The sequence below is a fragment of the Ailuropoda melanoleuca genome, chromosome 15 (genome assembly GCF_002007445.2).
Source record: "Ailuropoda melanoleuca isolate Jingjing chromosome 15, ASM200744v2, whole genome shotgun sequence".
NCBI classification, from domain to species: Eukaryota; Metazoa; Chordata; class Mammalia; order Carnivora; family Ursidae; genus Ailuropoda; species Ailuropoda melanoleuca.
This window is the reverse complement of record NC_048232.1, coordinates 16,810,275-16,838,246: the sequence shown is the minus strand read 5'-3', so window position 1 is coordinate 16,838,246 and position 27,972 is coordinate 16,810,275. Positions and strand designations below refer to the sequence as shown.

General features: G+C 36.4%; 1 protein-coding gene across 2 annotated transcripts; it reads right to left on the bottom strand.

Annotated features, from left to right (window-relative positions):
* ARL5B (ADP ribosylation factor like GTPase 5B) lies at positions 1–27,972 on the bottom strand. 2 transcript variants are annotated; one of them, XM_011234459.3, is made up of 6 exons: positions 27,599–27,969; positions 13,877–13,937; positions 12,137–12,284; positions 9,288–9,371; positions 7,691–7,842; positions 1–6,423 (listed from the first exon to the last, which is right to left on the bottom strand). In XM_011234459.3, exons 1-6 carry the CDS (start codon positions 27,645–27,647, stop codon positions 6,375–6,377), a joined length of 543 nt encoding a protein of 180 aa, XP_011232761.1. In that variant the 5' UTR covers positions 27,648–27,969; the 3' UTR covers positions 1–6,374. The 2 variants fall into 2 exon arrangements, with proteins under 2 accessions (XP_011232761.1, XP_034499812.1); XM_034643921.1 differs by lacking the exon at positions 13,877–13,937 and having other exon boundaries at positions 27,599–27,972.

Sequence of the window (27,972 nt, the reverse complement as noted above, 5' to 3'; positions counted from 1 at the left end):
TCATATTGGAAAAGTAATTATTTATTATGACAAAAATAAAACTGTTGACTGAAAACAAATGAATGTTACAATGTATTGCACCATGATTGCAAATGAGCCAAAACCTGTCTAAAAGATGAACATTCCAGAGCAAACAGCATCCTTTTTACTTGGGTGAGTAGGCATGCAAGCAACTCATTATAACATAATTGCAGAAATAAAAAAAATCCGTGAGTACCAGCAACCTTAACATACAAAAGCATTTTATGACAGCAACGAAGCTATTAAAAAATTTAAAAACATGTCTTTAAACAGCCCCACCATTAGAACATGCTTTGAACCATTTTCATGAAGTGATGATGTAAATGCATTAATTGGTTTGCTCTTTTAATTTTATTAATGCTATATATTAGACCAATAGCACACATTTCAGTTGTTTGGTTGGGATTAGGAAGCACAATTTGTGGCGTGAGAGACATTCTTTTTTTCCCTTCTATGCAACACCAAGGGACCCACGGAGAGATCCAATTCCTAATTTTGCCTGTATTAACACCATCTATTTTGACCAAACTGATGAGCTAAGATGATTGTTACACCTTCATAGAAAGCCTGATGTATAACAACAGTTTGTATTTAAACCTTAAGAAATGAACATAAATATAAATACACTTTAAAGTAGTTTTACATTCTGAGGCAAGAAGTATATTTTACAGGGCCTGCTGTTTCCTCTTTAATGCTCTAAAGCACCAATTTCTGTAAAGATGGCAATGTGTGAGTATAATCATTATATCCTGATTAGAAGAAATCCAGGGACAAGGCTGTAATTGCTTCTAGTTTTTGATTCTTTTCTCTTTAAAAACCATGCTCTGTGCAACAAATAGGGTAAAATTTAAAACTATTACATAATTGGCAAAAAATCATAACCATCATTTTATAATTCACACTTTTAACTTAAATAGCAGCTAAACTTTTAATCAAGATTAAGAATTTCATAACTACACTGAACAGTTTACTCCAAGAGAATAAAAGAGGGACTTGTGGAGTCCCTGAACTTCCTGAGGGAAACTATAAGAGGATTAAAATAATAGTCTCTTATGAATAGGGCCAAAATATGCAAATAAATTGTGCACAACCAAGATCAAATGATCGTCACTTGATATCTTCCCAACACGGAATGAAATATAGTCACAATAGAATATAATCGATCAAATTTTAGAGTTTTTCCTTGCCCTTATTTGATTTTTAATGAAATAAATTATTGACTGAGCACTTGCCTGTGTGCTTTAATGAAGACAGTACGTAAATCTGCTATACCGTGTTAGCTCTGCCAGCGGTAAACAAGAATAAAACGAAACGGAATCTCCAAGGAATGCTATCCCTTAGCTGTGAATTTTGCATATTTCAAATACAGTTTGGGTGAAGGTGGTTTTTATGGGTGTAACATCCCACAAGCTTGAGCAAAGCACCTTATGGATTGAGAAATGAGGTAACTTTTAACTAAAACTTTACAAGTTTGTGCAAGAGAACATTTCCATTCTTCTAGAACTCTGTTACCTATTCCAAAAGATATGTACGGCACATTTTATTATAGCTCCATTTCTAGGAGACAACGTAGATTACCAGTTTAAAAGCAAAAAATAAAAAAGATATGACTGACAACACTAACAAATTCTAAAAACCTGATCAGTCTTTGGTCCTTTGGCCACTTTAAAAATAAGATATCTAGCTCTACAGTAAAAGACTGTACTTTGTAGTAATTTTAAGTGCCTTAAATGTGGGAAATTCACTGTTTTCATTCATATTTTCTATTAATATCCTTTTGAAGATTTTTCTACCTCATGTTTATCTTTACTATCAACTATTTGACATTTGTTTCTGGGTATGACTTCATAATCCCAAATTAACCTTTCCCAAACATTTTACCAAATCATATACATTTAAAACTGATTTTGGATCTGTTGAATACAATATCTTTTCTACTTTAAAATGGAGAATTTTTTTTTTTTAATTGACCTTCTGTATTTAATTTTGGCCACCTGGAACTCTTAAAAAAATACTTTTTGGGAATCATGGATTTCAGGCTTCGCAGTAATCCTAAATGAGTAAGGATGAGACATTACTGAGGGAACTAACCTTGAATGTAAACTACTCTCAGATTTACACAGACGTCTGTAAAATATTGACAGCCTGGCTGCACTATCGTTTCACTACTGAAAAGTCAAACAGAATTGGGAGTTTGGGGTAGCAACTGAAGCCAATAAACTGAACAAACTGACCACTTCTAATTAGTAAAAGCCAGGAAGAAGCAGGATATTCTCTGGAAGAGAGAATTTTAAACACAACACTGGTGTTTTATCAGCAGCTTAAAATAATTTTCTTAACAATATGGCTTATTTTCTCTTCTGCATTGTCATTAGCTCTGAGCTCAACTTAAGCTGAGTAGCAGTTACTAGTTGATACTTTGTTTTCTTATTTGATTGTATTTATAAACTAAACAAAATGATAATGAGGTGGGAATCAAAGAATAGATAAAAGTGAATTTAACTTCATATTACATGTCCTTTCTTGGTATTTTTAGTTTTTTGACTTTAATGTAGTGTATAAGGATTCAAGATTTGAAAACCAAAAGGTACGGAGTTCTAGTTCGCTTAAGTTCCTTAGTATGGGGAAAAAATAGAAAGGCTGTGTTGAACAGTAACAGTCTAAGGTCAACTAGACAATTAATGGCCAAATTAAGATTCAAATCCACTTCTTTAGACAGCCAGCACAATATTCTACTAGATACAAGTTACCAGACTACATCTTGAAGTGACTGTATCCCAACAAAATATAAAAGGTCCTTTAGAATTAAATGGGATATGACATATTTTGGATCCAAAGCCACAGAGAAAAGTTTAGACTCATAAAGTTGGTCTTCAAATATAAATGTCAATGGAATTTACCCATCCATAGGCATAACACCACCACGTTTTTCTACTGATAGTTTTACATAGCTAAGAATCAAATGAGTGCTAGTCACAAACAACTCCATTTCTAATTTGTCCTAAGATACTACACCAAAAAGATTTTTAAAAAATATAAAGATTTATTGTTTTCTTTAAAATTTTCTTTGCCTTGACTCCCCATAGCTCTTCAGAGAATATTGTTTACAGCACTGCCTGTATCACTCACTGTTTCCATAGGAAAATAATTATTTTCTCTTTTAGCTATAGAAAATAAAAGTTAATTTATGCTTAAACAAAATGACTTTGGCTATAAGGGTTAAGTGCCCGTTCAAAAATTATTTTTAACAATAAAACTTGAATTTATTATCTTTCCTCTAATGAATATAGAATAAAATAATACCTTTAAGCACACCTAACACAGAATCTAAAAGCAAAAATTATGTATTTAACCATGAGCTTTCCAGTAGATTATATATATATTATTTCAGATTTTAAGGAATTAAATTATACTAACAATACAAATTATGTAATATATTCCCAAAGAAAAGGGCCTGTTAATCCTAGAGTTCCCAAATGCGCTACAATAAGAACAGTGGGTTTAAATATGAAGAATGTAACATGTTCAAAATGAAGAAAAATGCCATATATTTGGGTGGCAGTTACATTTCAGTTCTAATAAAATATTGAAACGATTTGTTAAACTTTCATTTCTTCATCCTCAAAATAAAAATAAAATCTAGAATAATCTCCCAAAAGTAATGTGGGTGGGTCCCTTACTTTCCACTACTTACTGAAGCAACTGAAGGGTTGGTGGGGAGGGTGAATCTCGAATTATTTCAGTGTCCAGTTAATCAGCTGTTAATCCAACTTCTAAAGAACAAGTATAGTACAAAACTGAGAGCTCATCTCAGACTGTGAATAAAGGCACTAATTACAAATTTACATTTTTCATCACGCAGTATCTTGCAGTTGATTGACAATGAATGTCAGAATCAATGTTTTAGTATTAACATACCTGCTTGGGTCAAACAAAACATTCTCTTGGAGTAAAGGATAATCAGTTTTCATATCACTGTAACAGGAAATCTCTAAAGAGAACCTATAAAGCAGCTTTAAAAAGTCTTACATGAATCTCCTATTTGAACTTTTCCCAATCATTGCCACAAAAACTAGCGGGATGCTGATTTCATTTTCAACACAGCTAACTAACATAAACCATTTCTAATCCCAAACTAACAATGCTTTTTTAAAAAATTTAGAAAATAAAATAAATTGTATTTTAAAAAATTAAATAGCAAACTTGAATCTATACTAGTAGTTGTCTGACAAAATACAATCAACTATTAAAAACACTTTCAATATAATGCTGATATGGTAATATAAAAAAAATAACCATATAATTTGATAGAAGAAAACTGAGCCAGCCAATCTTATTAGATCTAAGAAGATAAATTTCATAAGAAGAATGGATACTGGGGTATTAAATATGTTTTCTCAGGATGGAGCTAAGAGAATTATCCTCAGTATTTATGACTAAATTCTATAACCAAGATAGAAATTCTGGCCAAGTGTGCTTTTAGGTAAATGTTATCTTCATAATTCCTCCTCCCCCTGCCCCAAACACATACCATAAAGCATCCATATTGATTTATGTTTGCTTTTCTTTCATATTCTAGATAATGGATTTTATTAAAAACAAAATTTACCCTTTACCTGCTATAGAATCACTAAGAAAAAGGTTCAAAACAAGGTTAATAAGTCACTAGTTCCCAAGTCCAGAAAGCTCTCCTCTGGCCATTTTTCAGTTCTAGGGTGTGCTACCACTAAACAGAAAGAAAATGTTACCACATTCAACTAAATTAGACTAAATATCATAAATCAAGTTTACCTGAAAACAGAGCAAAAGTAAAACCAATTTACAATAAAAAAATATTAAAATTAAAATAACCACCTTTGAACAGGTATTTTGATATTCTTATGAACACTGAATCCTATTTTTGACCCAAATGAAAAAAATACTGCAAAAATGAAGTATTATTCTCTAAGTATGCATTTTAACCCTTTCATTATAGCAAAATCACACATTTGAAATAGAGGATCAAAATTACAATACTTCTCCTCCCTCTTAAGTATGCACTATTTATATTACTGTTCATATTAGACAACTGCCTTGAAAACTTCTGAATGATATGTAATAAACTTTTGATAGATTATGACTTTTTCTTCCTATTTTTTAATTTATAAGATGTTAGTGTTGACTTTCAGTCTCCTAGTAACACTTTAAAAGCTAGGATTAAATTCAGCAGTTTCCTGTAACCCCGCAAAAGACTTTAGAACATCATGTTCTATAAAGATGGCAACTGTTTTAAGCCTATTACACTATAACCTCAGATAGATTTAAGGAAAAGTCATATGATTTTCTAAGTAATATACTGCTGGTGGTAGAAACACTATTCAAATTCACACACAATTTCAAATTTTTAAGAAACGAAATGTTTATACTTCTGCTTTAGTTACTGCCCAAAGCAGATGTGCTCTCCCTTGCAAATGGAATAGTTGACCTTGTTGCTGATAATAAAAGTTGCTTATAATTGATAGCAAAATATATTCCAAGTGTCTTGTTCTGATAGTAGTGCTGGTATGCTTTAATAATTTCCAATAGTTAATGTGCGTGTTGAATAATACGACATTTTTAAAATATCAGATTTACCCAAAATATTTACTATCAAAGTTGGGCTTTCAAATATGTCTCCTTGATTAGTTTTTAGTCAAAACTAATCTGCTGGAGGCAGAAAAGTGAATTTCATTCTTTTAGATAAACAGCATACTTAATTTCCATGCTAATAGTAACTTAAAATTATTCCATGACTTGTAATAATGTGGGAGAAATTAACTTAAAGGCGGTTCTCATGATGGTTAGTCTTCCTTGTACATATATCTATCTTCTAGGCAGATTTCTTTCTCTGTAAGTTCTGTCCAAAAGATAAGTGGTTGGAAGAGGGAGCAAATATTTAGTGCTGGTTAAGTCTGCAAGCAGTACCTGATGGTTTCCACTACTGCTTTGTCAAACCAGGAATTATCTGGTAGGGAAAGGGGGTGGTCAAGAAATGAAAGAAACTGGTCATTAAAGTTATTACAATACTTCAGAAAACATTAAACAGATGACCAACATTTCTTACAAGGCAGTCATTGAATTAGAATCAGCAGTCAGAAGAATTAGGTTGCTGAAGACATAGTTACACGTTACGTTCATCCAACTGAAGATTTAGTGCATTAAAAAAAAGTTAAGAAAAAATCTTTTATGTTCCAGTTCAGCTGCACTTGATTCAAGTGTTGCTCATAGAGGTTTGTGTTGTTATAAATTAAACATGCTGCTGCCTTAGCAGCCGAAGTACTAGGAAAATGTTCATGTCACAGAATAAATAGAGCAGTCTCTTTCCAAGCAAGAAGTTATCTCACACCGATCCGGGACGTCATCCACTCCAGACCTTGGCATAACCTGAAACAAAAGATAGAAGCATTTTCAAAATGGAAATATTTGTAAGTGAAAGCACACTCTTATTTTTAAGTCTTACCCAAATGTTGACACTATGATAATGATTTATACAGGTAAGTGAAATATGTAGGTAACACCATAAGAAGTGCAATTTTTAAGTGGAAGATTCACTTAATCAAAATGATGGTAATCAGATTACAGTTGAATAATTGGGAAATGGTTTCAGTCTGATCCTGAAGATAACCGCTTTGGCAGTTTTACCATCAAGATTGCAAATACCCTCTCCCTCTTTTAAGATGAAAACAAAAACCACTACAGAAAGGCAAAAGGAACTCTGCCCTACCCTCCTAAATTCTAAAGAATGGAATGCTTATAGCCCAGTCTTAGAAGGATAGGTCAAGAAGTCCAGATCTAGCTACTGTATTACAAGCTATTTCTAATACGAGCATAACTAAGAAGGACAGGTTGATTAGAGGATAAAGAGCTCCTGGAAATCAACTGGATAAGTCACGTCTAACACGTTGGTTCTCTTTGGCCTACTCTATCCAAACTCAAGTTCTTAGGAAAGAAGAATACACTACCAGAAGCATGTATCTCAAACGTTTCCTGTCTTGAAGTATGCCCCATGAACAACTCCTGATCAGAAAGACGTACTCTTGCGGAAAGCTGAGAGCTCATGCTTAATTAAGCCTTTACAGAAAATGTGAAATTTCTCTGAAGCTTCCTCTTTAATTCAGGCAACATTATGGTTGTTCCCCAACCCCCCCCGCCGGCTAGTTAGTGATATAAGCAAGAAATGAACAGCAACTAAAAATCTGGATTGTGACAACTTAATCCAAATGTTTGTTACTGACTTTTTATAGTAAAATACTTTGTTTATATTAAAAGTTACCAAAAATGTGTTAATAACTCTGCTAAACTGTAACTTAACAGCAGTAATGGACTAAAATTATTTCCACCTTATGAAATTGAAATACAATACAAAAACTATCTTTTAAGAACAAAAAAGGGGGGGCGCCTGGGTAGCGCAGTCGTTAAGCGTCTGCCTTCGGCTCAGGGCGTGATCCCGGCGTTCCGGGATCGAGTCCCACATCGGGCTCCTCCGCTGGGAGCCTGCTTCTTCCCTTCCTACTCCCCTGCTGTGTTCTCTCTCTCGCTGGCTGTCTGTCACATAAATAAATAAAATCTTTAAAAAAAAAAAAAAAAGAACAAAAAAGGGAACAGGATCAAAGAAGAAAAGTTGATATCATTTAGCACTCACAGCACTCACCCTTCTCCTGTTAGAGCACAGCAGGACTGAATGTGCCATGGATGATCCTTAATTGAACTAAGGGTGAGGTATTTAGAGATTTCAGCTGCTGTCATGCACCCTTTCATATCCTGTTTATTTGCAAAGATAAGGACTGCAGCCTTCCGTAAATCCTGCAATGAATATGAAATATTCAATACATGAAATACCACAATTCAAATTAAACTAATGCATCAGGAAGGTCAGATATGCCCAAGTGGACAGTTATAATGAAATCCTTCTACTTTAAAATGATTAGGCAGTAATATTTAATTTAAAAAATTTTATAGAGAGGAGCCTGGCTGGCTCAGTTGGTAGAACACACAACTCTTGATCTTGGGGTTGTGAGTTCAAGCCCCATGTTGGGCCTAGAGCTTACTTAAAAAATAAAAACTCAAAAATAAATAAATAAATAAATAAAAGTTGTATTGAAATGAAAATAAATTTTCTCAAATAACAGTGATTTAATGATTGATTCTAACAAAGATTGGCTTATTAACATAAGCTAGATAATCAAAGGCTATTTTATATTGTTGGACCAAAGGGGTCAAACTAAAAGTAAAATAAACATGCATCTTAAACACTGATTTAAAATTCTATAAGCAATACTCTAATGGGCAAATATGGTAATACATTACCAAATACTACAGAATTTCTCCAAATTTAAAGAAGAGGACTGAGGGTAAGGGCTGTGTAATACTTATTTTACTTATTAGTATTGGTATAGACTAACTGCATTCATTAATGTTCACTGTTGAATTGTTCACAGTATCAAAATTTAGAAATAACCTAAATGTTCATTAATAGAAGCACAGATCAAAAAAAAAAAAGAATAGATCAATTGTGGTTTAATCATACTCTACAATTGTATATAGCTGTCAAAAAGAATGAACTAAAGCTCTATGTACTGACATGGATAGTCACAATATTGTGCAAAAAACCCCCCAAAACTGAGTTACTGGGAAAAAAAAATATCATTATATGAGCTAATGAACAACGAAATATAATATTTTGTACAACTGACAAATAAAAATGTAGGGAAAGTATAAAAATATACATGGGATTGGTAATCGCTACTTTTAGGATAACATAATTCTTACAGAATTCTTTGAGAGAAAGGAAGAAAATGAGATTGGGGGGTCGCCTAAGCTATTTCATATCTTACACTGAATGGGTGGTGGACAAATGTGTTTATTATCTAAGTCTTTTGTAGATCTGAAATAGAATTAAGTGATCTCAAACTATTCACTGAAGAATTTTCAGTTAATATAAACTCTTGGGAAAAAAAAACACTTAAGTCTTCCTCTCTCTTGCTTTAATTTATCAGATTCTTTTAAGGCATGAATAAGTGGTCTAAACTTTGAAAAATCTTGTCAATAACAGTAATAGTCTACAAATTAATGTGTTGAGCTTTTTCAAGTTTGAAAATGTAATGAAACCTTCTGACTTTAAGACTCATCAAAATATAAAACTCTGTTAATGATGAAATAACCAACAGCAAAGTCCATAATCTTTGTAAAAAAGCACAACCAGTATCCAGACACCTTTACTCTGTGGTTTGTTTGCTTTTCAAATTTACCTCATGAGCCAGCATTCTGTATAATTCTTCTTTTGTAACGGCTAGTCGTTCCCTGTCAATGCTATCAACAACAAGAATGATGAACTAGAAGACAATTAAAAAGAAAGAAAACTGAATGAAATCTTGAAGTTTTCTGCAAAACCACTCTCAAGTGAGAATACTTTCTTCACATGACATCATCATTACCATAAATGGTCTACTGTTTTCTCATCCTAAAGCGTTTATATTATACTGTAAAATCCAAATGTTAGTAACACGTAATTTTAACAAATAAAAACTATGCCCAAAGTTTATTTTAAAAAGGTGATGTCTTAATACATAATACTCTGTAACACTAAGATTTATTTTTAAATGCAGGTAATAAAAAATAATTTTCAGAGAGAAAGTCACAGTAATTTTAATAACTTTTACTAAAACTTGAAAGTACTCTATAATCGCTCATTTAAGCAATCAGTAATTATTTAATGTTTCAGACAGTCTCCTGCCTATTAGAAAGGAGCACACAAGTTTGAAAGGAAAAGAGAAACAAATAAAAAAAAAACAACTAATGAACAAGACATTTTAACATAACAAGATCAACAATAAAAGCCCCAGAAAAACTGTACTAAACAGAAACATACCTACTTAACGGTTAATATGCTAGAGGGGATGCAGGTGGAATTAAGAGCAAGCAAAGAGGACTGGAGAAAGCTGCTGCTAAAGGTGCATATGAAAAAAGGTGGGTCTTTATACATTAAAAATAGATCTTTGGTAAGAAAAATAAGAAGATATAATGCAAAGGGCCCCTAACTGAATATTTAAGAAGAAAAAGTTACAAAGTGAGATTAAGCGATGCCAAAGGTTGGAATAGAGGAGTGACGCAGAATAAATGGAGGGAGAGGGAGGGTGACACCAGATAGTTCAGAAGACCTTAAAATTCAGCAAAGAGACAACTAGAGTGATCTGCGTACAAAATGCGAAGGGCTTCAAGGGGGATAAAAGGGAAGAGACTAGAGGGAAGAAATATAAGAAACATGGCAGAATGAGCAGGGACTGAATATGGAGAAGTGACTCTAATGAAAAGAGTGTGTCAGGAATCTGCCAACAGCTGAACTCCTTGCATTGTGACGGAGATCTTCGGCTTTTTGGGGGCTCGCCAAGGTAAGGAACTTAAAAGCTGACGAGGGTGAACAAAGCCATCAGGGAAACACCACACAGACAGGATCTCTACCCGGCATCTGAGACGGCAAATGCTAGCTGCTGTGCTGGGGTGCTGCAGAAGAGGCCAAGGGGTCTTTGTGTAGCAATTTTGAAATTCTTATAGAAAGAGTTTATTAAACAACCATTCCATGCAAATGTATGCTGGACCCATGCTAAGTCTACTAGAGTTTCTGCGACTTCAGAAAGTACTCTTTTGTAACACTACAAATACACACGGATCAGCTAGAAGCAGCCCTAACCTACTCATCACAACTGACGGCTCCTCCCTCTCACCCGCAGGTACCTGTGAGCTTCGCACAGGCACGGAGGGCTATGCTGCTTACATACAGGTGCACAACATGGGTCTGAGCTGAGCAGATCCCCGTAAATGTGGTTTTTTAACTGTGTAGTCAGTGCTGTAAATGCATTTTCTCCTGTGATTTTCTTAATAACATTCTTTTCTGTAGCTTACTTCATTGTCAGAATACAGTATGTAATCCATACAACATACGAAATACGTGTTAATCCACTCTTTATGTTATCGGTAAGGCTTCTGGTCAATAGCAGGCCATCACTCAAGTTTTTGGGAAGTCAAGTTATACGTGGGTTTTGGACTGTGCAAGTGGGTCAGTGTCCCTAACCCTTGCATTGTCCAAAGGGCAACTGCAGTCATGCTAAAAGGTTGTTTTTCTTTTACTTTCTAACATGTTTTACTTTCGGAATGTTATGTTATGATAGAAGTATGTATTAAGCTAACCTGTAACTCTATGTGCTTACCATCCTACCTTCCCCTGCAAATAAAAAGAATTAAGTGCTACCACCACTGTTAAAGATCTGTGATACGCCACTTGGTTCTGACAGTCACAAACTGTACTGGAATATGTCCACATAGATACTCATGCAATCGCAATATAAATCTTGAGGATTTACCTTAAAAAGAAACTTAGTCACCAAAACTTCTTTGCAACTCCCCACCTCCTCTGCACACTCCCTTCAAAACCCCACCCAATTTTTAATAGGCTTCATTTTAGAAAAAAATAATTGGTTAGAGGTACCTGTTTGTAAAGAGAAATTATGGATGCAATTGTACATTACTATACTCAACGATAAATCTCTCAATAGCACTGCATTGGTTTAAAAATATCTGCCTCTAACAAGAAATAAAAACAGAAATAGAAGCTGGTCCAGACTGTTTCCCAGGTTGGCTCTGAAGTAGTAAAACAACGAAACAATTGAGAATCTGGGGGAGGGGGGACTGTAAATCCACTTTTTTAAAAATTAAAATATAAGCTCACCCAAAATTCGAATTTTGGAAATCTTGTATTAAATTATGCTTAAAATATTTTATTCCTCCCCTCCCCAACATAAAGTTGTGAGATCTTGGGACAGGTTACCTGACTGATCCCAGTCCCCACCTTCTCCAACAGTAGCGACGTCCCAGGACTACTGTGAACATGAACTTGGGGACTGCGCCACGGTAAACCAACAATAAACAGTGCGCATTACTCTTTCTACCTGCCTTTTCTCTTCCATTTGAAAACCTCAAATTCCTTACAGAAAACGATCTTATTGAGAAGCAACTATCGGTATGTCTTCATGTACAGCCCACCTATTTTCTGGGATGACTCTTTGGTTCTTTTTATTAAAATTCAGAAGGAAGCTTACTATACCTCTGTGTTTGAATAATACGTGTTCCAGGATGAGCGCAGTGATTCCTGACCACCGATATCCCACATGAGAAAATGAGTATTCTTCACAACTATTTCTTCAACGTTGCTTCCTATGGTCGGAGATGTATGAACCACTTCATTCATTAAGCTGTTGAAAGACACCATAAAAAATCGTTTGTAAATCTTGAGAATCTGAAGGAAGTTTTCGCTCTATATTTTTAGTATCAATCACCCTTCCTCATTTGCACTGATGATGGCAATCATTAGCATCAAAACTAGAACCTTTGAGAACATTTGTGCAAACAAATATCTAGACAAAGAACAACTCCTGAAGGAAGACCTTTTTTTTTTTTTTTTCCCTTCTTCTAGTGGAATAAACTAAAGGCTTGATCTGGAAAGAAAGGAACACTGTGTTGTGAGTTTGTATTTCTGTGGCCAAAATTCCAATACCACCATGCCCTGTTATCAGAGCAGAACCAGTGCCCCTACCTGAAAGAGTGCATTTCCTGGTGACTGTGACATTAATACTTGCAAAGTAGCAACCACTGAACAGTACACTATGTATAATTTTGAAGACTGTCTAGGTGAGAAAATTGAGACTCAGGCCTGTTAACCTAAACTACAGCCTTAAAAAGATAAGGCTATATGCAAATGACAATTTTAATTAAAATAACTATAAATATATTTAGGACACCAGTACTCATACCATATATATTATCATAATTATTGGCTAAGATATATGAATTCATTCAACAAATACGTATTTGCCTAGAGTAAGTTGGTACTGTGTTGGAAGAAGCCTACAACTGTACTGTCTCTTGGGTTTTATGTATATTTTTGAAGCTATGTAGAAAATTATTTCAACAACTGACAGGTTTCTGAAATGTTTACATCTGACGTTTAAAGGCGAAGTCATATTAAAATACATAATGGCCAATGGATGAATGTTTTAAAGTAAAACAAGCAGTTATTTGCCTCTAAAACAACAAGCCACAGGTTAGGAGCTTTTTAGCAAAGTAGCTGAAAAATACATTAGCCATTGCGTAAGTGAGGTATTTCTGGAGAGCTGTCAGCTGATACATTTAAGATGAGGTGGAAAGCGATAAGAGTCATACAACGGTGTACTGTATCTAATAACTATTTGTTAAAATGCTTGGGACACAGATCCATTTCCACTGCTTAACGTGCATCGTTTCATGAACACTGAAAGGATAACGGGAGCTACTTTGACAAGTGGATTGACGGGCTGTAAAACTTCCCGCAAGTATTAATATATTTCTCTGCAAGTCTCAAGCCTTTCCCTGCTGCAAGCTAGAAAAGCAGTACTTTCAGGGGTGATCTTCATTTCTTTTGATTTGACAAGTCTGGCTACGTTCAACAATTCAGAGCTATTAGGAGAGTAGCAATAAGCTTCCTAGAGACACCCATCTATTCACATGAACCGCAGTGCAGGAAGAATTAAGTGAAACGCACTTTATCACTTCACTCCAGCACTATCACATGTGCTTTGTTTTAGTTTAATATTAATTCTTTCAAGGCCAGAAAAAGACAAGGGTTTGTGAAGGCTTTAGCAAACATACAGCAGTTTTACTCACTTTTTAAACACATTTTGTGTTTGGTAAAATACAAAACTGTATGTTGGAGCTTTTCCATTTATTACAATGGTACCTTATTAATCACATAAAACTAGTTCTAATAACTAAAATAATGAAAACTGTTTAAGTAAATAACTATACTTACAATTGGTAAAGAATGGTGGTTTTCCCTGCATTATCCAGTCCCACTATAATTACTTTGTGTTCTACAAAAAGAAAACAAACCATAAACATTTAACACTACTGCATACTACAATTACACGCTTTCAACAAGGATTATTAGTTAGCTTTCTAATGAGAATCATTCAGTGGATACTTATTACTGGATTCTTAAAATACAGAGTAAAGAGAACTTCATGGTGTCAAGGTCACCTGCATTAAGTGAGGCAATCTGGTATGAAGTCCTCCACCTGGCTGTCTTGTAGGAGACTTGAGATAATGGGTAGGAGGGGAGTACAAGAGAACCTGCTCACTTATAATACTGAGTTTGGCAGGAAAAACACAAATTCTGGTCCTGACAAGGCATTATGACTTAAAATTTCAGTTTAAAAAAAAATTGTTTTGGGGCGCCTGGGTGGCTCAGTGTGTTAAGCGTCAAGAGTCACTCTTGACTTCGGCTCCGGTCTTGATCTCGGGGTCCTTAGATCCAGCCCCGCATTGGGCTCTGCACTCATTGGGGAGTCTGCTTGTCCCTTTCCCTCTGCTCCTCTGCACCCCCCTCGCCCTCAAATAAATAAACAAAATCTTTTAAAAAATTGTTTTACACATACTTGTCATCTCTGCTAATCAAATTAACTTTTTATCAAGTTGTTTTTACACCTGGAAATTCTCCCACCTATATATATAACCAAGCTTTTTTCTTCCTTTCACGAAGAAATCCAATTTAAAACATAAAATTGAAAAGGTTTCCCTGTCACTAACAAGACACACAACATACTCTCAGTTTCTTATTCCTTCCATTAATTTACAGATAAATAAGCAATTAGTTCACAATGATTTTTCTTTTTTTTTTTTTAAAGATTTTATTTATTTATTCGACAGAGATAGAGACAGTCAGCGAAAGAGGGAACACAAGCAGGGGGAGTGGGAGAGGAAGAAGCAGGCTCCTAGCGGAGGAGCCTGATGTGGGGCTCGATCCCATAACGCCGGGATCACGCCCTGAGCTGAAGGCAGACGCTTAACCACTGTGCCACCCAGGCGCCCCCACAATGATTTTTCAATCTGGATTTTACAACTTTTTTTTTTTTAAAGATTTTATTCATTTTGAGAGAGAGAGCATGCACAATGGGGGGGGTGCAGAGGGAGAAGCAGACTCCCCGCTGAGCAGGGAGCCCAACACAGGGCTGGATCTCAGGACCCCGGGATCATGACCTGAGCCGAAGGCACATGCTTAACTCACTGAGCCACCCAGGCCCCCTGGATTTTACAACTCTTTTGAGCAGATACCATTCCTGCTCTTCATGCGACAGAAACGTCTTCCAACTTCTTCTGGAGCCATGCACAGACAGTCACCTGTCACAGATTTTAAAGCCTATCTAATTATCCTGTTAAGAGGTGCAATTCTGAAACCTCCCCTGAACACAGAGGCGAAAACACTAGAATCCTCTTTTCTAGATTTTACCCTTTACAGAAGATACCTGTCTTCCCCAGGGCAAAATGCTTAAAAAGCTACTGAAGAACCTCTGTAGGAGCCACAACATGATTGATTTATTTTTAGCCAATGATCTGATATATCAGAACCCTGCTCCTCTTGTTAACCTGTGATGAATGTCAAAATTCTGATTATACATCTAATCGAATCATCATATCGTGTTCCTACTCTGAAGTGTTACTTTGACTGTATCAGTCAAAAAGAGGGACCACGATTCACAGACAAGTTCTTAGGTGACAAATCATGTTTGTGCCTTCTAACGACCTCAACACTGTCAGTACTGCCAATCACACTGCAGGACAAATGACATGCTCTTCTGGAAGGGCTTTTTTCACTATGGCAGAAGTTGCTCTGCCAAAAACAAAACAGAACAAAACTCGTTTGCTTCTTATAACTCAGTACAATTCTCCTTTTTTGACTCTTTTGGTGCATATTCCCTAATTTCTAACAGAGCCAATCTTTAAGTGTCGCCCTCTCTTTCTCCCTTCCGGTAGAAGAATGAACCCTTTTTTTTTTTTTTTTAAAGATTTTATTTATTTATTCGACAGAGAGAGAGACAGCCAGCGAGAGAGGGAACACAAGCAGGGGGAGTGGGAGAGGAAGAAGCAGGCTCACAGCGGAGGAGCCTGATGTGGGGGCTCGATCCCATAACGCCGGGATCACGCCCTGAGCCGAAGGCAGACGCTTAACCACTGTGCCACCCAGGCGCCCCAAGAATGAACCCTTTTATTAGTGGAAGAACAAGCATTCTAAATTTTGGTGACAGCTGGAAATCACCTGCCTGGCACCTGGAGACCATGGGGTCCCTGCAGGAGTTAAAAAGGAAGCCACCAGTCTGGAAGTAGGCTAAACTCGGGGGGAAGAAACTTCTGCCGGGAGAGGGGAACAGAAGTAGTATCAGGTGGTTGGTTCACTGGTGAGGCAAGCGAAGGGAACCAGCACCCAGGGCCATTTTCGAAGAGTCCTGCCCTCTGCTTCACATTCTGTATTATGATGATGATCACAGTACCGAAGGCACGTGATGGCAAAACTCATAAATAATGTATCATTTTGAAAGAATGGTGCCCAATTTGAACTAAGTCAGAGGTGACAAACTCTGAAGGGCAATAGAGTATGAGTTCTGTTAGTTTCAACTGCATGATTAACTTAAGGTCTTTTTCAGATTCCCCACTCAGTAATAGGTAATTCTAGCAATTAAGACAAAACACACAATTTCAACTCTTACAATGAAGATATTAACATTAATCCTTCAGTTAAACCGAGGCCTATCTTCTGATATTATCATCAACAACCTGAGTCTATATAACAAAACATCATCAACAGAAAAGAGCTAAATGCTTTTTAAAAGCATGAAGTAACAGAGTTTATTTTAAATCTTTTCTTTGAAGAAAAAAAAAAATCTCTTTAACATCATCCGTACAGTAAGAGGGAAATCAAGTTCAAAGGGCATTTACTAAAAAGCCAAGTACAAAATAAGAGTTGTTTGTACTCTGTGGCATAACTGTCATTCCTCCGTCTTCCTTCAAATGCCTCCGTCGTCCTCAGCTGCTACTCGAGTACGCCAATGACGCAAGACTTTAGTTCCCAAATGCTAGTTAGTAAAGTTTTTACTTATTCAAGGGACAATGAGAAAAACATGGACATTGACACATACTCTTGTTGTAAGCAGAAAAGGAAATTAATGTGTTACTTTAACTGTCCACCAGTGGTGTCTAGATTAATAAGGTATAAATCATGTGGCCGTACAGGATGCTGCTTGATATTAAAAACATGACGTAAGGTGCTTGTTCTGTATTGCTGTCTTTTTGGTTGGGCAAAATCAACAGGCCACTACAAATCTTATTTTACGCATTGAAACAGAAAAATATCAACTAAACTATGTTAGAGATTTCCTGTAGTCATCATATAAGTTTCCTTCACCTGTCGTAGTTAACAAAAGCAGATATAAAGAGATACTTCTAAATTTGTACTATTTATATCACCCAGCAATAATTTTCATTATTTGTTTACCTAGTAGGTTAAAAAAAAAACTTTCAAAATGTATCATTATAGTTCAATTCAGTCTCGGTTAGGGTGAGAAAGAATCTATCCTAGCAGTCAGATTTTTGAATTGCTGCCAATCAGATGAGCATCAGCCATTTAACATCGCTTTTACTTACAGACCCACTGAAATGCCTCAAGTTGTGAGGAGAAAACTATACAACCGTCTATTTTTACAACTTCAACCGGTCCTCAACGTTCATACATAAGCTGTAGATTCTTCTAAGTCCTCCGATTACTCTCCACAAAAATGAAATATTTAGTTGATTGAGACAGCCGATTGTTGTATAATCTTAAATAGGGAAAACTGTGAACATGGGTAATACAAAATTCACTATTTAGAATGAATTTTGCAAATGTAATTATAGAAGTTTACCTTTCTTACTGGTTTTTTTGTTTGTTTGTTTCAGTAGCATTATTAAAATCAGTATGTGGTCAGAGCAGAAGCTGCCCATGTTGGAGGCCAGAAATGTGTATGTTGGGGACAGAGGGTATACAACTTAAAACTTTCGTGGATAACCGAGTAAAGTTTGGGTTAAGACACTACCATAAGTATCAGAGTTACAATGAATCCAAATGGTTTGTTCATTTAAAGATTCTATTTTTAAGTAATCCCTACACCCAAACTAGGGCTTAAACTCACAACCTGAGGTCAAGAGCTGAATGCTCCACCGACTGGGCCAGCCAGGCAGCCCAAATCTGAATGTTCGTAAACTGTGCCTGCACACCATGAGACAGTCACCTTGCCATCATATTTCACCGGAAATCTTTTCCAGGAGACCAAGCGGCACCTCTTCCCACAACAGAGGTCTGAGAGAAGAGCACTTCTGTGTTACTAATCCATGAATCTCCAGAGTCAACACAGAGCACATTTATTTATACTAAATGAAGGTCCAAGTGCAGAGCTTTTGTTTAATTTTGATCAAGTGTTTACACAAAAGTTTCCCTGCACACTTGGCTACAGTGTTTGTTCTCTTGGATGTCCTTAAAAGTTGGCTCATACTATTTTGTAAGCAGGGCATAAAGACATAAGGCCTATACAGAAGGAGCCTTCAAAAGAAAATTAGTAAGAGCACTTCCTTGAGGACAAACACAGGCAAAGATGGCTAAAAAGAAAAATGATGGAAAAAGGAACTTCCAAAAAATAAATGGAACAAAAATCAAAGAAAATCTTTTACCCTTTACCAAATGAAAAAAAATTATTAAATTCTATTTCTAGCTTTAGTATAGATACCAAATGAAAAAAAATTGTAGTTTTTATATAGAAAACCAAATAATTCCAATAGACAAACACGAGAAGAAAAATATGAGAAGCACTAAATATCAGCAGTGCTAATAAAGCGGAAAGTGTGTTAACATTTGTTTTATCATGTTAAAACTGGATATTGTCAAAATGTGATAAAATGATCAACTTTTAATTTTAAAATATAAGAAAGCCCAAAGAACAGCAATGAAATAGGGATCACTACCTTCTAGATACATGACGAGCGCCTTATATGAACACAGAGTATGTAAACAACTTTGTAACTGAACATAAAAATGCCCTTTGCCAAATTTGGGATTTCACATATAAAGAAAATGCGTTTGAATTGTTGCAAGGGGTAGGTAGTAAAAAGAAGACAGGATGTCACAATCTGAGACCTGAAGGCTGGCCTGCACAGCAATGAGGAGCACCCAAGGAAGTCTGACTCTTGGAAAAAAATGGAAAATCAATAAAAAACAAAGTATCTTATATTGATTATAGAATCATAAAACTTTATAGCTTGGAACAGACTGTGGAACTTGAGATCTATTCCTTTTCTCCCACCTCTTCACCTACAAAGAACCCACCCACAAAGGCATTTCTGAGGAACCAAGGTCTCCAAAAACACAACTACTGACCTGGGTCTTTTCTTGCTTATGTTATAGACAGGAAATTAAGGTCCTATTAAGTATTTGTTCTAGTAAACACTCGTAAGAGCAGCATTTGTTTTCCTGCTTTTTTTGCCGTAAAGTATTACCTCCCCTTCCAAATTCTTCAGTTTCCTCCCACTCCGACCACAGTTCCCATATTCCTAGATACCTAAATTTTGCTAAGAGCAGCTATATAAATCGATGATTCAACAATTCAACATTTACTGAGTTCATTTTATGCCTGACTTTAACATTTGTGATTAAGACGAACAAGGCAAGCTCTCTCTACCCTCAACAATCTTAAAGGCTGGTATGTAAATAAGCACTTAGAGTACAGCATTACTAGTACAAAGCAAAAGATATGTAAGTATCATATGGTAATATTCTCAAGGATAACTGAAACGTAGAATCCAGTTCTCAGAGAAGGAGATAAATGTCAAGGGTAAAAAAGAGTATCACAGAATTTTGGGCTGAGTAATTTGTGTGCACTGCGCCAGTTAACCCTCACAATCATCCCACGAGAAAGTGGTGATACATGAGAGTGGTGATACTCCTCATGTTACTGAGGAGGAAATGGAGTCTTACGTTAAATAACACACTGGGAAGTTCGGCTAATGGTCTCCCAGTGTGATGCCTCCCCATCTTCATGACAAAATGAAGTCTTAGTATCTTACAATAATAAATAAGAATAGCTTATTGGATAGAACAAAAACACTTTTCTGGTAGATAAGGGATAAAATACAGATTTAGAAAAAAACAAGGAGGAGCAGGAGGAGGAAGAAGATTAAGGAATCTAAGCAGGTAGAACACTAAGGTCCCAGGCCAGAGTAAAGTGAAGACCAAAGACTCCCCCCATCCCCAACTCACTGAACAAAGGCAATGACCAGAAAGGCTTCAACAGGAAATACTGAAACTGATTTAACTCACACAGTTCTCTAGAGAATTCGAATGTTGCCCAGGGGAAGGTTACAATGGGAAGCAAGTGCTACGGGGCAGAGAGAATGCACGGTTTTCAAACTTGTTGTACCATGACCATGGTTATATATATACACTATAAATATATTTTGCAGTTATAAATATATTTTGCATAATGGTACCTTTACTAACTGAGATACACTGTAATAGTTTCAATTTTAGAATGTTCATTCCTTGTTTTAATGCTGGTCCTCACTAAATTGACTATAACTTACTAACGGGTTATATTGGGCAATTTGGGGAAAAAATTGTATTTAAGAAATACAAGTGAACTGGGTGAGTGCAAAAATGTACAAAATTTTCAAATACAAGAAGCTCAGCAAACTCCGAACAGGATAAATTAAAAAAAAAAAAAAAAAAAAAAAAAAAAAAGCAAAGCTAGGTATGTCATGAAAAATCTGCTGAAGACCAAAGATAAGGGGAAAATCTTGAAGGCAGCAAGAAAAAAATGTCAGGCTACATAAGGGGAAGTAAAGATATGAACGTTGGTTGACTTTTCACAAGAAAAAAAAACGGATGCCTGAGGACCATGGAATGACAACTTTAAAGCACTAAGGAGAAAAAAAAATTGACCTAAGATTCTATATTCAGCAAAAGTATACTTCAAGAATGAAGGCAAAATAAAGACGCTTTCAGATAAAAGAAAACTAATAGAATTCATCACCAACAGGGCTACACTAAAAAAATGCTGCAATTCTTTGGCTCGAAGGGAAATTATACTAGATGGAAACTTACAACATCAAAAATAGTAATACGTGTAAATATAAGAGAAAATTTTACTCTTGCTTAAAATATTCAGGAACATGTGATCCTTTATAGCAAAAATTATAACATTGTACTGTACAGTTTGTAACTAATGTAGATACAATTCTTTTTTAAAAAAATATTTTACTTATTTAATTGAGAGAGAGAGAGCACATGCACAAGCAGGGGGAGCGGCAGGCAGAGGGAGAAGCAGGCTCCCTGCTATGCAAGGAGCCCCTTGAGATGTGGGACTCGATCCCTAACCAACGGAGTCATCCAGGTGTCCCTGTACATACAATTCTATGGCACAATAACCTGCAGGGTTATAAAGGACTAGGGGAGGGGTGGGTATAACTATAAGTTTCAAGGTTCTTCCACGTTACAAGTGTTACATTACTAACTCTTAAGTAGATTGAGGAACGGTAACGATGTATGTTGCAATCCCTAAGGACCATAAAAATTATGGAAAAAGGATCACTAAAAAAACCAGTAAATAAAATAAAGTGGAATTCTGAGAAAACAAACAAAAAACAATCCAAAGCAAAGTAGGAAAGGAGGAATAGAGAAACAACAAAACAAATACAGATGGGGCAAATAGGAAATAATAAAATAGCATACCTTAATATCTGACTGTATCATAAATTGAACCACATCAATAAATCTGACTAAACATTACAATTAAAAGAATTTCACACTAAATTAAAAAAACACAAGATCACACTGTATGCTCTCTAGCAGAGATACACATTAAGATACAGAATATCTGAACAACACTAACAACTGCCTTAACCCAGAGAGTTTAGAGGATTGCACATAATTGCAGATTACACATTTTTTCCAAGCACAAAAGGTACATGCACCAAGCAGACCATTTGGATGGACTATAAAAAAGCCTCAATAAATCTGACCAAAGGGTGGAAATCTTACAGAGTATATTTCTGACCACAATGGAATTAAATTAGGAACCAATAATAAGCTACCTAGAAAAATAAATATTTGAAAACTAAACACTTATAAATGATCCATAGGTCAAAAGAAATTTAAAAAATTAAAATATTTCCAACCGAATGACATACAACAAATCAAAATTTGTGGAATGAAGCTAACACAATTCCTATGAGGGACACTTAAAGCTTTAAAATGCTACATATGAATGAAATAAGAGACAAAAACAATGACATACACCCCACCCTTAAGCAGATGGGAGAGGGGGATGTAAAGTAAACCCAAAGTACTAGATGGAAGGAAATAAACAGCAGGAATTAGTAAAATAAAAAGCAGAACACAGAGAAAACTGAAATTTTTTGAAAAGATTAACAGACATGTTGGAAGACTGACACTATTAGACTTCAGAATTTACCAGGAAGTAGTACAATAATCAAGGTAGTGCGGTATAGTATTGGGATGGACATACAGATCAAGGCAAGAGAGAGGTCCAGGGATGAGACTAAGTCTTTCAACAAAGGCTCTAAAGTAATCCATTGCGAAAGGAAAGTCGTCAGTAAATTATGCTAGAACAAGCAGATGTCCATGTGAAAAAATAATAATAATAATAATGAATCCCAACCACTTACTCACATCATAATCGCAAAATAATTTGAGAAGGCTCATAGACCTAAGCATAAAAGCCAAATCTTGTAGGTGAAGAGAATAGGACACAAAAAACAACAGCCATTAAAAAAAGAAAAGTTGAAAAATCAGACTTCACCAAAACTTAAAATTTCCATTCAGCAAAATCTCCATTAAGAAAATGAATAAGGAGGGGCGCCTGGGTGGCACAGTGGTTAAGCGTCTGCCTTCGGCTCAGGGCGTGACTGCCGTTACGGGATTGAGCCCCACAACAGGTTCCTCCGCTATGAGCCTGCTTCTTCCTCTCCCACTCCCCCTGCTTGGCGTTCCCTCTCTTGCTGGCTGTCTCTATCTCTGTTGAATAAATAAATAAAATCTTAAAAAAAAAAAAAAAAGAAAATGAATAAGGAAGCCACAGACTGGGGGAAAATATTCACAAAACATATATCTGACAAAGGACTCAATTCCAGTAGACAAAAAAATTATTTAATGGGAAAAGGATATGAACACTCTGCAAAAGAAATACAAATGGCCAGTCAGTATGTGAAAAAGTGCTAACACCCAAAAGTCTTTAGAAAAATGCAAATTAAAACCAAAATGAGATATTGCTACTCATCTAACCAAATAACTGAAATTAAAAAGACTGGCGACATCAACTGTTGGGAAGGATGTTAAAAGTAGAAGTCTCAAGGGCGCCTGGGTGGCTCAGTCGGTTAGGCAGCCTTAGCTAAGTTAAGCCGCATGGCTCTTGGTTTCTGCTCAGGTCATGATCTCACTGGTCATGGGATTGAGCCCTGTGCTGGGTTCCACACTTAGTGGGGAGTCTGCTTCTCTCCCTCTGTCCACCCTCCACCTCTCCCCGCAAATGTGTGTGTGTTCCCCCATGCTCTCTCTGAGGCAAAAGGTAAAAAAATAAATCTTAAAAAAAAGTAGATGATTCAAACACCACTGGTGAGAGTACGAGAATGGTATAATACTCTGGAAAACAATCTAATAGTTTTTATTAAACTAATCATATATCCAGTCTATGATCTAAAAATTGCACTTCTAGATACTCATCTACGAGAAATGAAAACATGTCTACAAAAAGTCTTAAAGAGTATTCACATATTACAACTTGTCATGATGCAAATGAATAAACCGTGGCATAAATATGACAGCGGAATCGAAATATCCAAGAGGAAGATTAAAAGACAAAGGAAATACCCCAGAACTTAGAACTGAGAAAAAAAGACAGTAAAATGGAAAAAAATACTAGATAATCAAGTAGCACAATGCAACCAATAAGATTTCCAGGAAAGTAGAGGAAAACATCATAAGAGAAATTTAATTTAAAAAATTCTTAGAACTGAAAAACATCCAAGTTTATGTTGAAAAGGTCCAGAGGGCCTAGCACAATGAAATAAAAGAGACATATTACAAGGCACACATCTTGCAAATTTAAAAATACCAGGTATAAATGGAAAATTCTAAAATCTACTAGAAAGAGAAACACTCAGAGTAAGAACGATACTGGTCTTTTTAACAACACTGGAGGCTAGAGGACCATGACAATACCTTCAAAAGCCTGCTGAAAGAAATGTTTTCCAACTGAGAATTTTATATTCACCCCGATAATAAATCAAAAGTAAACAGAAGAAAACAATACATTTTCAGGCATTCGGAATCGCAAAAAAATTACTGCTCTGGACACCTTCGCAGGAAATTTCTGTAGCATGTGCTTAAAAAAAAAAAGGAGTAAAGGAAGAAAGACATAAGTTCTAATAAAACAGAAAAGCAAAGGAAATTCCTGGAATGACTGCAAAGACAAGTCCGGCACAGCTGTGGAACAGGGAGAGGGAAGCAAGCACAGTTTGGAGCAGAAGGGAATACTGAGGGAGTCGGGAGGAGGGATAAATCATCTGATTAAGTGTGATGTGGGGAAATTTTGTACAGAGTTTTGGGACATAATGAAATGACTTAGTCAAACATACAAAGACAACTAAGGCAATGAGATGTTGTAATTATTTACTCTAGGGGGAAAAAGTTGTAGGAAAAAGGGGAACATAATTATAGCACACTCTGGCTCAGGAGTAACTAAATTTTACAGTCACAATAATGAAAAGACAGTGTGTGTTAAACCAAAACGCTACACTTTGATGCTAAGGGATAACGGCATAAAAGTACTAATTTCTCTTCTACCATAAGACAAATGATTAGTACACCTGAAACTAATATGTTCTGTCAATTATATCTCATAAAAGACAAATGATAATGTTTAAAATTTCCACATACGCATACTATTAAAAAATATGGAAGTATGTACTATAACAGATATATTCATGTTTGTAAAGATAATCAGATTTGAAATTATTTCCTTCATTGATAACTGCATCAAGTAATGTCTTCTAGCTTACAATTAAGCAATACAAACCTGATGAGACTGTGTACTTTGTCACAGTTTTACTTAGACAACCACACTTTCACATACTTATTCCCAGAAAGGTTATCAAATTTATGAGAAGATGCTTTGTGCTGTAAAATGCTACAGGACAAAGAGACGAGAGGCAAATACTGAAAAACAGATAAGGGAAAGGAGTATTTAAAGTGAGACATGTAGTTTGGCTGCAAATCTGAATCATCTAGGCAGTGACACCCAGGCCACCCTGCCCCATTCTGATCTAATTGGTCTGAGATAGGGCCATGGGCTTATTATTCTAATATGTAACCAAGATTGAGTGATTTGAGTATCTCTGGATTAGCTGCATTATAGGGGTGAAAATGGAAAATGCTGAGATTGTCAGTTAATTTTGTTGATCTAGAAAGTAAAAAATACAGGACTAAAGGATCAGTCTGATGGCATTATTCCCCAGCTTAAAAACATAACATACAATGAGCAATCTCTTCAACGGGTCTGTACAGTTTAATGTCTTAGTCAGTTGACACACAAGGCCCTCTGTGATCGCGTTCCAGGGGCTACCTCTCCAACCTCAACCCCTCGAACTCCCCCCACAGGCCAACTAAGATACAGCCAAACTAAACTATTTTCAACTTCCTTCAATGTACCCAAGTATGTGATTCCTCTTCCATTTGCATACTATTAGTCCTTCAGCCTAGAATAATATGCCCCTTCTACTCAGTCTTCTTCGCATGCCCAGTAAACTCCCACTTACAGTAAAGTACAAGTATACCTTTTTCGGTAAAGTCTTCCAGGAACCACGCGAGAAAAAGTAATCACTTGCTTCTTGGTGATCATCACCACACTTTTCTACCTGTTAAAAAATTTACCACACTGCATTTTTCCCCACCCTTCTCATTTGCTGATCTTTGAGTGCTTTGTGAGTAACTACGTTATCTTTTCTGTTTGCTTTTCATCTATCTCCTATGCCTAACTGAAGACTGGTGATGGCCTTTGATTAAATGTTAGTTGCATGAATGAAGATACAATGATCGGATAACCACTGGCTCTAAATTTTCAACAGGAAAGTTAAAGGAAAAGAAAAATTCTAAATAGTAGTGGCGATTCAGGAGGCCTGAGCAATTATGGGACTTTAAGCAGCCCGTGAATGTTTTTCTTCATCTCCTACACCCTCTGTTCCCTTGTAGTCTGATTAAGGAAATTAAGAAAGGCTTAATAATAATAATAAAAAGAAGAAGAAGAAAATAAAACAACAGTAACAAAACTAGAGAAAAGAGGATTGGATGGGTAACACAAGGACAAACAAAGACTTTGGTAATGTTTTGTTTCTTAAACTATGGGAAAAGATAAGCAGATGATAATTGTGTTGATCTTTTATACTTTTTAACGTGTTAAAATATTGCTCTACATATAGTAGTTAACTCATGTAACAAGGACTACAAAATAAAAACTGCTGAAAAAGCATGTATTAAATGTATACATATCCTCAAGAAGTTAAACTGACCACTCTGAAATCACCTGACGTGTGGTATCTATGGTAATTGCATATATACATATAATTACATATACACACATATTTGTATATGTGTATACATATATCTGTATTTATAACTTTGGAAAAGACTATTTTAGCGTTCTTATCTACAGAACAAATGAACTAAAGCCATTTCATTTTCTTCACGACTTCTCAAATCCACGGGAAAAAATACCACACTGGCAGTTAACAATTGGTAGCATTATAAAACACTGGTTTATATTACGTCGGGTATTAAATGGAAAACGAAACTGAATTTAAAAAGTAGACTTAATTACCAAGAAAGCATTCTGTTCAAAGAATACCCAAAACTTTATCTATTGCCAGGCCCTTTTTTGTCTGTGTATTTTCTCTCTTCAGAAGACATCACATCGCATTCTCTGACTCAGAACAGGTTTTACAACTTCTTGGCCCTTTGGACTTCCAACTTCCAAATGTCTCATACCTGTTCTAGACTAATTAAGGACACGCAATCTCCTATACAGAACCAAAAGCATTTAGTTCTCTAATACCTAAGAAAGGAATAAAGGGTTTAAGATGCAGATTTCCGGAAACCTGTGCATCTCACAGGACAACTCATTCCCGAGTCTGAGGGAGCCGGCGAAATCAGAGAGAACGTGAAGGCGCAAGGGCTTAACAGTGTAGAAAAAAAGCAGCACTAGCAATAGTAATTTCAAAAAAAAAAAAAAAAGTTGATAGGTTTCTGGGCGGACACTTATCTTGGGGCAAGCCACAGGATGCTTAATTAGATAGACCCTCAAAATGCCTCCAGGTATCACTAGGTGCTTTCCGCTTTGCTTCGCTAAAATCCAGAAATTCTTAGTTTGGACTCTGGGATCTCAAATGCCTCCTCTTTCCACTCCTCGTTTCTCCCACACATCCAGTCTGTCCTGCACCTTCTCCCAGCCTAAAATACTGAGTTTCTACCCGCCCCCTCGAGAAAATCACTTCTCTGCGTCTCAGAACATTCGTGTCCACCGACAGCCCTGCCTCCGGCTGTCCGCTAAGGCAGCCGGACCCTCCTCCTTGGAGTCGAGCCGATACGCAGCTCCATCCTTCTCACCTTGGTTACAGAAGAGGCTCCACAGTTTAGCGAAGATCAGCCCCATCATGAGCACCTGGGCGGGCCGCGGGGTCCCTCAGCAGCAGGTGCCGCTGTGCCGGGCCCCCCACCACGGCGCTGGCTGTAGGGAACCGAGGAGAAGCCTACTGAGACCGCGCCGCGAGGGTTCTAGCTGGCCGAGAAGCCTCGATCGGCCGCTCAGCTACCAGTCAGAAGGCACCGCGCCGAGTCCCTACCGGAGAGTCCTTTGTTTCGAGCCCACTGAGCCCAACGCCGACCCGTAGTCCCCTCGGTCTGAACCCACCTACCCACCAGCGCTTCAACCAGCCCCAAGCCCCGCCTCCGCTCCGCCTCCCCTCCCGATTCCCGACCAC